The sequence below is a fragment of the Girardinichthys multiradiatus genome, chromosome 9 (assembly GCF_021462225.1).
Source record: "Girardinichthys multiradiatus isolate DD_20200921_A chromosome 9, DD_fGirMul_XY1, whole genome shotgun sequence".
NCBI lineage: Eukaryota > Metazoa > Chordata > Actinopteri > Cyprinodontiformes > Goodeidae > Girardinichthys > Girardinichthys multiradiatus.
Genome location: NC_061802.1, coordinates 28,853,957 through 28,866,664, shown reverse-complemented (window position 1 = coordinate 28,866,664; position 12,708 = coordinate 28,853,957). Strand labels below are relative to the sequence as shown.

Here is a 12,708-nt window from a genome sequence, read left to right as displayed (position 1 = left end):
TTAAAATAAATCCCTGCAAACGTTAAAAGGATTTGGAACCTTTTTAAAGAATTTTCACTTAAAGAAACAAATATATATATATATTGAATAAAGAAAAGTATTAAAACAATTTTGTGTACTGTCAATTGCACTATATCACATATTTAGAGATTGAAAATTCTTCCAAATCTAAATAAAAAAAAAAAAACTTCAGATAAAAAAAAAAAAAAAAAAAAAGAGTTTTCCGTTTCTTAAACTCACAAACATTTATTATTCTCGTCATTACAACAAAAAACTGACCTATGAACATTTAGGTGTTCAGCTATTGGCAACACATGACAAATGTTTAACAGATTCAACTGTAAATATAGGGAGGAACGAACAATTAAAAAGGCTGAGGGAATCAATCACGCAACCTAGATGTATCCACTGGCAACATGGAAGGATATTGCCACAAATTCACGATAAAAGAGGGACTACGGGCGGATTAGAGAGATTTTTCTTTTTCTATAAAGTCAGAAACCTCCCATTTGTCTTCATGTGCTTTCTAAGTAAAACCTGAGTTTGCCGTCTCTTGTCTACATCAACAACAATAGTGCCACTATCTTACAATAAACACAATATAAATCATAATAAAATTCTGTTATATTTATTTTAAAAAAAATGGAAACAAGCCCCACTGGCGGTTGATGACAACTTTAACTTATGTTAAAATATCAGTTTATTTTCATTTTTATTTTAAATCCCATCAGCTCATAAATGAAGGCCGCAACCCGGGCTGGCAGGCCTGCATTGTGTTCGTTTTTATGATCTTTCTGGGTTTTCTGCCTCTCAGTGTTATGCACATATATTTACATCGCATAAATAAAGTCTCCTCTCACATTGTTAGGAAACTGACAGAAACTCTCTCTCTGTCTCTCCCTTTCTCTTTCTGCAGCAAAAATGTTCATCCTACCTTTACATAGGACGACGTCACAATTATTATTTCTTATTCACTTTTTCAGTCTTTAGAAGGGGCAAGTGTTCAAGTTGGAGTTTTTGGTGGGAAAAGTCTGACTCTGCTGAGTTGCTTGGAATAGGCCCTCCTGGGATAGGTTCAGGTGGCTGGAAGCGGAGGCCAGCGCCGGAGTGAGCATGGCCAGGATCTGAGCCTGGCTGCTGCTCTGTGTGCTGTAGGAAGAGCCGCTAGAATTGGCCGCTCCTATGATGTTGTCGATGGAGAAGGAGGGCCGACTTGTGGAGTTGGAGTCCGTCTTGAGGGGCGGCAGAGAAGGGCTGAGCTGAGGGTAAAAGGGCTTCCTCAGGTCGGCCCCTAGAAGGGAGGGCAGGTGATGCGGCGCTGGGAATATTGATGCAGGTGAGGGCAAGGGGCAGGGCGCGTTGGGGAACGGGAATGATCCGCTCGCATGGTGCGGATGGAAAGGGTTGTGGGCTGCGTGAAAGTTCTGCAGCTGGAGTCCATAGTTGTATCCGTACGGCCCGTATCCGAATCCGGGTAGAAAGCCGCCGGAGTCCCTGAGGATTTCGTTACTCTGGTGCCTCTTGAAGCGCTTCCTCCTACGCAAGAAGCTCCCGTTGTCGAACATGTCTGCGGAATCCGGGTCCAGGGTCCAGTAGTTGCCCTTTCCTGGATTACCGGGCTCCCGTGGGATTTTCACGAAGCAGTCGTTTAGGGAAAGATTGTGGCGAATGGAGTTCTGCCACGCAGGGAATTTTTCCCGGTAGTAAGGGAATCTGTTGCTGATAAACTCGCAGATCTCACTGAGGGTGAGGCGTTTCTTAGGGCTCTGAAGGATGGCCATTGTGATCAGAGCAATGTAAGAATAAGGGGGTTTCACCAGGGCACTTTTTCTGGGTTTGTCTCCAATCACGGTCCCGGGCTCCGCGCCTGATCCCAGAGGCTCTGATGGGCAGTCGGAGATGCTGAGCCCCGGAGAAGAACCCCTCTCTGCCGCGCTCTGGGAGTAATTATCGTCCGAGTCATTATCTAAGTTGAACTCATGGTGAATGTATTTTCCGTCTTTTCCGACGGATATGTCCCCACCGACCACATCAATGTCTACATCTTCGGACAATGCAGAGCTGTCGGACATATCCGTCCCTAAAGTCATCCTTGGAGACGCAACTTCTCTTCCCCCCTCTCTCCCAGATTTCTTCCTTTTTCTGGTCAGGCTGAGGTGCGAGAGCGCGCACAAACCCTCCCTTTGTCCCTGACAAGGTATTTTTGCGGGAGCTTTATCTCCAACTAGACAATGCACGCATAGCTATAGAAAGTAAGAGACAAATAACTCTTTTGACCTGTGAATCTGGAGATTTCGGTCGCATCCGAGGCTGGTTTCCAAAGAAAATTCTGATGCAGTCGCGTAAAATAGTCAGCCAAGCAAATAGTCACTGTCATGCACCGATAGCTGATCAAACTTTCTTCAGATGCGATGGTTTCCACTGAAAACGCTACTTTTGGGTATCCAAACGCCTTTCCAAACGAGGTTTTACGCGCTAGTTTGGGGAGGTATCCAGCCAGACTGTCACACTATCCTCCTTAGCTTTCAAATGGTATTTATAGGAGCATGCTGATCACGTGGTTTTCGAGTCACAGTTACCAGGAACTGGGTGGATTTTCTTTCTCTAAAAAGCAATATTTATTTTTTTTTTTACTTCGATATTAATCTAACTTTCTTTTTTACCCATTCAAGCAGTAATACACAACCAAAACATAGTGCGATAATTTAAGGTAAAAACAACTGATTTTTGTGCCTTTTAAAAAACTTATTGGAAGAAATTGAGCGTACAAGAGCAATGGATGTTATAAATTTGACGTTGCTGATCAGTGGAATAGAAAATAGAAACTAGATTTAGGGTTGATCAAATCTAACAAATTCAAACAGATATCATTCTATGTAGAATCTGTTTTTTGGTTTTTTTTTTGCCTTGGAAAGTAAAAATCACATAGAACTTCAAGCGCAGGTCCTTTATTATTATTATTATTATTATTATTATTATTATTATTATTATTATTATTATTATATAAGGAGAACATTATTATTATTTCCAGTTACCTGAAAAAAAATAAGGATATGTTGGTCGATTCATCTGTCGCTAGATGTTCTTGCTTTGTTGATCTTTAGAACTTGCTCACATGCTTGTGGATTCTTGTTGTAATTTGTTTCTTCTTGACTTCATTAGTGAAATCAGTTATGAGTTTTTCCCCTTCGTAGATGAAGAATAATAATAATTATTATTATTATTATTATAAAAGTATAAAAATAAAAATCGTATCACAACATAGGCCACATTGACTCCTATTGCTGGTTTGCGCTTGATATATATCAATGGGTCGGTGTTTCCTGTCTCCTTGTGAACAAGGCAGACTATTATCCATGACATATGGGATATTGTATGCGCTGTAAGCTGCTCCAAGATTGCTCGCCAGGTTCGAAACGTCAGCAGATGTTAGTACAACGTGTGCAATGCTTGCGGGCTCATTTAATTCATCAGACTGCAGAATGATTGTCCCTGATGCTTCCAGTCAGGACCGTTTTAATAGAGGGCCAGACAGCCCATGATTAACACATTGTATGTTTAAGTGTTTCAGACATAGCAGGATGCGGACGCATTCACGGTGTACCTATTAGCTTTGTTTTTCTTTTTTTTTTTTTTTGTTACTGGATTTTTGCTTGTTTATCTCCGGTTAACTTTTGTTTCCGCATTTGTTGAACCGAGAGATCAAGTTCAAGTGAGACATGAAATAATAAAATACAGGAGACTGGTGCAAGCGTGTGTTGTTATCACACATTAAGGTTTAAAGCCTGAAAACAGACGCTCTCAAGAACTGGACATGATTTATCTGACAGTTATTATTAATTATTATTTATTTACTATTTTATTATTTAATTTGTTTAGTTATTAACATATACCTCTCTATGTAAATGTTGTTTCCTTGTCTTAAATCGTACTTATAAAATATCAATATTGACTACTGCATGTTGCTGTAAGTAACTATTTGGAATAGTTGATACAATTTTTTTTATTTTTTTTTCATATACGTTGAATATCACTAAAACTCAAAACTGTTTTTCTACAGTTGAACTCCTAAACGCAAATAAAAATCTGTATGTTTTTAAATGTACGGAACTTTTTTGCGTAATTTCGAGATTAGGATCTCGTAATTATGAGAAGGGTGTCTTTTTTTCTTTGGTGAATGCAATGAACTTCCGTATACATGTATTATTAAATGATTTGAAAAACTGATCCGGTTTTCTGGACATTTCAAGGTTTGCTATCTTTCAGAAGTGTGGAGTCACCCAGATTTGGTAGAGCGCCGAATGGGGTTGACTTAGTTTGTGGTGTTTAAGCGCCCTCTGCTGGTATCTTTAAAACCAAAAATAAATTATATATACACTTACTCTTTTGAGATTTGGATGCAAATCACAAGATGTCACCTATATTAGAGTCGAGTGAAAAACCCCTTGTAGGTATTTTTTTGTTTGTTTGTTTGTGTTATAAATATATATATATATATATATATATATATATATATATATATATATATATATATATATATATATATATTTCGGGTCAAACGTTTTAGATACACTTTCTCACTTACTGGGTCTCTTTATTTTCATGATTATTTACAATGTAGGCAACAAAACTGTAAATGAACACACATGGAATAATATAGTATACAAAACGTTTGAAATTACTCTAAACATTTTTATATTTTAGACTCTTGAAAATAACCACCCTTTGGTTTGATTATTGCTTTGCACCCTTAGCATTTTCTCCATGAGCTTCATCAGGTGGTCATCTAAAATGGTTTTCCAGACAGCCTTGAGTGAACTTCCCAGAGGTTCATTGAGAGACGGCCAAAGGTCATCCCCATTCAGTCATCACAGCAAAGAGCGGCTACTTTAAGGATCCCAAAATATAAAACATATTTAAAGTTCTTTTGCAATTTTGAGTTTGCTACATAAATCCGTATGTGTTCATTCACAATTTTGATGCCTTCAGTGAGAATTTGAGTACAATGTAAATAGCTATATAAATAAAGAAAACTGGTAAATGAGTAAGTGTTTCTAAAACCTTTGACCGGTAGTGTATATAGACACACACACACAAACACACACACGCACATATTTTCTCTGTTGAGATTTGGATGCAAATCACAAGATGTCACCTTCTCTTCAGGAGCTTCATAAGGTGGTCGCCTAAAATGGTTTTCCAGACAGCCTTGAGTGAACTTACCAGAGGTTCGTAGAGGGATGGCCAAAGGTTAATATTTCAGTCACCACACCAAAGAGCGGCTGCTTTAAGGAATCTAAAATTTAAAACATATTTAAAGGTATTTTACAATTTTTTGTTTGATGGATAATTCCATATGTGGTCATTTACAGTTTTGATGCTTTCAGTACACTGGTAGTGTGTACATATATATACATTATATATATATATATATATATATATATATATACATAAAGAAAACTAGTAAATGAGTAAGTGTTTCTAAAACCTTTGACCGGTAGTGTACACACACACACAAACACACACACACATTTTCTTTTTTGAGATTTGGATGCAAATCACAAGACGTCAGCTATGGAGTCGAGTGAAAATCCACTTGCAGGTATTTATTTGTTTGCTTGTATATTTGTGTATGTATTTACATGTCTTTCTTTTTCATGCTGCTGGGCCATTTTGAGCATCCACGCCTATGTTTATAAATATAGATATAGATATATAGCTATATATAGATATAGATATATAGATATTAAAACACCAAAATAAAGGGCGCCAAATAAAGCCCTTTCACAACTTTATGGAGGCGTCCTTGCTTTTAAAAACAAACACTTTCAATAAAGTATTTGTGCTATCATCTCTCTGCTTTAACTGAAAAGGAGCAATAATTTGCTAAGAAAGAAAGTGAAACATGTTGCTGCCATCTAGGGGCTCAAACGTGTAATTTCCTCCTGCTGTGTCTGATTGATTCATAGTTTTCGCATCTTTAATCATCTTTAAACCCTCCTCCACCAAGGAGGTTGTTATTGTCGGCGCTGGTATTTCTGTCCACTTCTCTATCTATTTGCAAAATATCCCAAAATGTTATGAACGGATTTGGATGAGTTTTGATTTTAGACAAGGTGCGAAATAGGACAAGGAACGGATGATTAGATTTTGGTGGTGGACCATCTGAATCCAGGATTTTTTTTTTTTTTTTTTTTTTGAAGGATTCTTCATCATTGCCTGTCATGGGGCGACAACTTGGATTCCTCACCCTGTCAGCAGTTGACATGCAGTGGCCAGAAGTCATCCAGAGTATAGAAAAAAGCTGACACGCGTTAGCCTTATTGCCTTATTTGCGTTTTTTCTAGTTATTATTATTATTGTTGTTGTTGTTGTTGTCATCAGACTAAAAAACGTAACCTAAATGGTAGTTAGACATATTAGATACAAATTATTTTTATGATTTTATTATCGAGGTTTAAACAACGCCACAGGTTTTGAATAAATTGGTCGGAGTTACATGAAGCAAGCCTCCTTTACCACAATAATGTATTACTTGCTTTTTGTAATTGAAATGTTATTCCTAAATGCTTTTCACATTATATTCAAGATTGACTACAAAATTTAATTGAATAATTAAACCTTTTAAGATTTTTATTGTTGCTGAATTTAATCTACTTCTTTTTTTGAGTCAAGGCACCCATTTCGAACTATGATTGTTTTCTAAAATAGTTATTTACCTGTCTTTTGTTCTATATAAAAAGCAGGTAAACTAAAGTCATACTTTGTTTATGATGCAACAAATCAAGGACACCTTAATAAAAAAAAAAACACATTTATTTCCAACGATATTGGCTGCCAGCAATATCACACTTTTTGTCAGAAAAGCTTGAGCTACATCAAACTTTACACACAAATACCAGAAAACATGTAAATAAAACAAACTGTGAAACAGGAATTATGAAGAAAGTGTCAGACTACCTATAAATGGCTTTTCACCTCTTTAAATATGAATGTTTGATTTAGATTCCATCCCAACAGGAACAACATGCATTTATTACGCAGTCATAAGCTATTGCAAATCTTTTAGAGCATATTATCTCACATATACCGCTCTAACCCTGTTGTATAGTTGCCCTGTCTCATATAGCTGTTGTTGTAGGAGTTCATGGGGTTTGGGAGGCCCAGGAGCTGCTCTGTGTGCTCTGTGCAGGAGCCGTGGCGCAGCGGCAGTGACAGCCTGTTACCCGAACAGTACACCTGAGAGCCGCCGGGGGAGAACCCGGACTGGCTCATGGAGGGCAGGTTCGGAGGAGAGGTCGAGGCAGAGGAGTACGGGTACCCTGCGGCCAGATTGGAGTTCAGATTTCCGCTGTTTCTGGCCAGCATGTTCGCTGCAGGGTTCAAAGTCTGGGTCTGGAAACACGCAGACGAGTCGGTGCTGGCTACAGAGCAGCTGGAGGTCATTACGCCCAGGTCACCGCCGCTCAGACCCGTCGTCTGGGAGCTGAGTTCTGCGCCCGGGCCGCCCTGCACCACCGTCTGCTGGCTGATAATGTTGTCGATGCTGAACATGCGCGGCTGCCCCTGGCAGATCCCTGAGGGGGTCTGATAGTGATGCATCATAGATGGATGTGGGGATGTGGCTGTCAGCTGGGAACCATAGCCTGACCCGATCCCGGCGTACAGCGTGTTGGGATATGTCGGCCTCCCCATGGGCGTTGAGGTAAAAGCGCTGGAGCTCTGCATGTAACCTGGATAAGTGCTCACATCGGTGCGCTTGAACCTTTTCCTTCTCCTTAAAAAGCTGCCGTTATCAAACATGTCCTCTGCTGCGGGGTCCAAAGTCCAGTAATTGCCCTTACCCGGCCTGCCGGGCTCCCTGGGGATCTTCACAAAGCAGTCGTTTAGGGTCAGATTGTGGCGTATTGAGTTTTGCCACTTCTTGGAGTTCTCCCTGTAGAAAGGAAATCGCTCCATGATGAACTTATAAATGCCCCCCAGGGTGAGCTTCCTCTCAGGGGAGTTTGCGATGGCCATGGCGATGAGAGCGATGTAGCTGTAGGGAGGTTTGCCCCTCTGGACTGGCCTCTTCCTGCGGCGGCTGCCTGTGGGCAGGTGCTCCTCGGTGTGGCCCACCGCTCCCCCGTCCTCCGCGCTGGGGCTGCTCCCCTGGGGCTCAGACTTGATCAGAATGCTGTCCTTAGAACGGGCCTGCAGCATCTGAGGCGGTGGAGGCAGCGGTGAGTCCAAGCTCACGTTAGGAGACATGACATCGGGGCTTGCCTCTGCAGGCGAGGGCTCTGCGGTCATGTTGCACATGCCAGAAAAGTAAGAATAATTTGCCAGAGTCATAAAAGAATAAACGTGAGGACCTTATTGGAGGCGAAACGATTAGGTGGGTAATATTTCCGTGGATGTCTGAAGGAGGTGCGTATCTAGCACAGACAGTCCCCTTTCTGAAGCCAAAATGAGTCCTCAACCTGCTGTTTGGGGTGGTCTGTGTCAGTCCAGGTGAGAGAAAGGCGTTGACAGCTTTATAAGACTGGGCTGGAGTGACGCCACTGGGTCCACACAGTGACGATTGACGAAAGAGGACCTACAACCCACCCAACCAAAACTAACTTTATTTGTGTAAGTGGCGAATTTTAACTGTTTATAGCATCCTGTATTTAACATTTAGTGCACCTGATCACCACTTTAAATCAATATAATGCATAGATGCACTGTAAAAATGAATTTTGGAGAGTATGAAATAATAGCCCTGAAAATTATTATGTAATCAAGCACATTAGTGTTTAAATGTGTGATAACCGATACATTCTTCTACAAACATAAGCTACTTACTTTTAGTCCAACCAAAATCTTTTGATTAGAATTTCACTGAAGATGTTGGTCCAGTTCCTGTTATTCACTGTGTGCTTCGACCAGCACAAAACAGTAAGGCTGATATATTTATTTAGCTGGAATTATATAAAAATCTATCAGCTTATTAAATGTAAAGAACTATCAGATTTATTTAAGAAAGTTTTAACAATGTGTTTGAATCTTGACTAGTTTTGCGACACCTTTTGAAGTGAAACATGCGGGCAAACTGAGCTTAACCTCAAGGCAGTTGTTGCCAATGAATGGCATCTTTTATCTCTACTTGTCAGGGAATTGGTTTACATGTTGTTGGAACCGGTTTGATTAGTATTTTTGTGTTTGTGTGTTGTGCAACATCTGATAGAATTTCAGCATTTGAACTTGTTTTGTGGAAGTTTAAAAGCTTCCACATCTTGACCTCACAATATTTGCCCTCACTACTCAGTAAAAATATATCTTATTCTCTGGATGTTTTCTTTGGAATAAGAGGATTCTATGGGGTAAGAACGCTGTCAAAAACAATGTGTATCTAAAGACGGAAATGTGTGCATATTAGTCAATAGTTGTGCATAAGTAAAATCCAAAAGAGGTATTGTATATTTTCTCTGTAAGAATACAAAATAAAATGTTACAGCTTCAAGAAATTACAAACACAAAGTTCAAGTTTACAGTTGTGGTTTATTCTTTATGAATACAATATGCTATAACAGTTTGTGAATATGATTTCTTTTCTATACGAATTTACATCAGCGACTTGGTGTCACGTAGCATAGTTAGTCGATTCGCGTCGCGCATGCGCTGTCAGACTCCTCACCGCCAGTAAACGTAGTGCCGGAATGGGAGGTAATTCAGTCTAAAAGGAATATTAGGAACAGAGGGGAGATATGGAGGAAATCAAGAGTATTATAAATAAATCATTGTTCTTATTTTTATGAAATACAAAACTAAAACATAGAATATAGTGGGTGGAGTTATACAATGATGTACAGTAGGTGGCAGTATGCACCTCTGAATTTGTTGCGAACAGTCAGCAGAAGAAGAGAAGAAGAAGACGCAGCACTAGCGCCAAACGAACGGACCAAGAAACTACGGTACAAAAACAGGTAATGTTAAAAAGTTTATATATGTCTTAATGTCGTTAATATATGCTCTTGGTCCGTCATCTTGGCGCTAGTACTGCTGCTTCTTCTCTTATTCTGCTGGCGGTTTGCAACAAATTCAGAGGTGCATACCGCCACCTACTGTACACCAAGTCGCTGATGTAAATTCGTATTCTCATAGAAAAGAAATCGTATTCACAAACTGTTATAGCATATTGTATTCATAAAGAATAAACCACAACTGTAAACTTAAACTTTGTGTTTGTAATTTCTTGAAGCTGTAACATTTTATTTTGTATTCTTATAGAGAAAATATACAATACCTCTTTTGGATTTTAATTATACACAACTATTGACTAATATGCACACATTTCCGTCTTTACATACACATTGTTTTTGACAGCGTTCTTACTCCATAGGATTCTGTCTTGCAACCCTACTCCTCAGTCCATGAAGATCGTGGTTCTTATTTTAAATACCTGCAGCTCCTTCAGTGTTGCTGTGGGCTCACGATCAATTTCCATCCTGTCTTTTCATCAGTTCTGAAGAAACAACCAGTTTCTAATGCCACTGTTGTTGTATATTTTGTCAAATTATTATAAATGTCAACTGCCTTCTCAGTAAAAATTATGCTGTAGTTTATTTATTTTTATTTTTTTTGCATTATTCTCCTAACTGATACATCTGCAAAATTAAATATTTTTGGGGGGTTTGTATTCTCTAAACTGTGGCTTTAGCAAAATGATGCAAATAAGCAGGAGTGAGGAAAATCCTCCTAGGACAGATTAGCTTCATTTCAGATGAGTCAGCTTTGCTTTAACTCCTAGCAGAGGCGGACTGCAAAAGACTGAGAGCTAAAACTGAATGAAAGTCGCTTCAGCAAAGTATTAGATTAGAAGTGTGTATTGATGCAACCAGCTTATTGAATTTTACATTTTTTATGTTTTCCCCTCACTTACGTTTTGATGAATTTTACAGAATAGATTTCAGTTAAAAGTAGAACAAGTTTCAAATAATTTCATATCACCTCAATGTTTATTACATCACAAAATACTAGTGTTTAAACAGGAGTGTCTACTAATAATTGGTTGGAATTTAACAAATTTATTTAAGTGTATTTTAGCTGTTAAAATTACACAATATCTGCTATGAAAAAAGTAATTAAAATCTACCCAAATAAAATGTCTGCAAATAGTTGAACTAATATTACTTGTTAAATTTTAACATTTTAATTACTCAGTGTAGCAATACAGCATGCAACAACGTATACACCGAATTTTGCGGTTCTTTTCTGTCTCTTTTGTAGCCGTTGTGCAGGATACACACCGCTGGTGAACCTTCCTCTGTGTCTGTATCTCTGCTGTTCTTTGGCCTTTCACTGACTTGCTATCTGTATGTTCAGGGCAGAAACAACACTCACACAGCTGAACCATGCTACTCCAAAATCTGCAGCCTATCCAGCAATTGAAAAATAATAACAAGCCACTGAAAACAAGCAATTGAGCTATCCAAACCTTTGAGAAAGGAAAGTAAATATCCCTACATTTCATTTTAATTTTTGGAGAGTGATAATCAAACAACCCTGTTGGGGGAAGATGAGATATGTTGTCTTTTGGACTCTGAAGTAAAAACAGTGTTGTGCACACAGTTGGTAGACAGACAACACCCTTTAAGCACCATGAAAGCTTTAGTGTTTCTTTTTGATTATTTAGGCAAACAAAGAGCTAAAAGCAGTTTGCATGATTTCCATCAGCATTGTGAGATCTGCAACTGGGAACGCAAAGACTGGGCACAACAGGGAAGGGTCACAATAGAACAAAATCATTGATTAATTTAACTGCATCCAGATGGCAGCTTAAATTCATATTTTAATAACAAAGCATTAGAAAAGATACAGGTGGGTATACTTGACACACGTAAGCCCCAAAAAGATAGAGGACCACAAAATGGTTTCTGAAAGATCACAGTCATTAAATCTGTTTTAATACCCTGGGTAAACTTTGAACCACTTTGCTTTAACCTTCAACATCTATACCCCAAATGAGATCTCCTGAAGCAATGGTGGGGAATAATTTGAATCACACTGAGCAGCATGCTAAATTTGAGCCAAATGCAATATGCAGTGTCTTGGTATAAGTATTTTTAGTCCTTGAACAATTTCAAATGTTGTCCCAGTCCACACACCAGCTTCAATAAAATCTTTAAAAAATTGTTGTTTTGTGTTTAGACTTCAGTTCTTTGACACCACGATAATAAAACAGTTGCCTTTAGGATTTGTGTCAATTTGTGTGTAATCTAATTTCAGTATAAATTCAGCTGTTCTGTGAAGGCCTCAGAGGTGTGTTAGAGGACATTAATAACAAACAGCATCATGATAACCAAGGAGAACAGCAGACAGTTCGGGAATAAAGTTCAGGTGATGTTTAAAACAGAGTTTGGTTATAAAACAATATCCCGAGGTTTGAACAGCAAAGCATTGTCCACACTATTATGTTATAATGGGAAAAGTATGGCACAACTCAAAGGCATAGCTGTCCACCTAAACTGTTAAGCTATGTAAGGAAAGCAGGAAACCTGTGAGCCTATACAGAAAGACTTGTGAATACGGGTAGAGGTTCACCTACCAGCAGTACTACACTACATATACAGATAGAGATATGCTTGATGAGATGGTTTAGATCAAGACATATCCTTGTGTTATAGTGGCCTAGCCAAAGTCCAGACCTTAATCATATTGAGAACCTGTGGCAAGACTTGAAAGTTG

At 38.8% G+C, this 12,708-nt stretch overlaps 2 protein-coding genes across 2 annotated transcripts; both read right to left on the bottom strand.

Moving 5' to 3' along the window:
- Positions 1-226: 226 nt before the first annotated feature.
- foxd2 (forkhead box D2) lies at positions 227-2,518 on the bottom strand. Its single transcript, XM_047375230.1, has one exon. It carries the CDS (start codon positions 2,088-2,090, stop codon positions 987-989), a length of 1,104 nt encoding a protein of 367 aa, XP_047231186.1. The 5' UTR covers positions 2,091-2,518; the 3' UTR covers positions 227-986.
- Positions 2,519-6,810: 4,292 nt separating this feature from the next.
- foxe3 (forkhead box E3) lies at positions 6,811-8,598 on the bottom strand. The gene has a single exon (XM_047375468.1). It carries the CDS (start codon positions 8,332-8,334, stop codon positions 7,081-7,083), a length of 1,254 nt encoding a protein of 417 aa, XP_047231424.1. The 5' UTR covers positions 8,335-8,598; the 3' UTR covers positions 6,811-7,080.
- Positions 8,599-12,708: the final 4,110 nt, after the last annotated feature.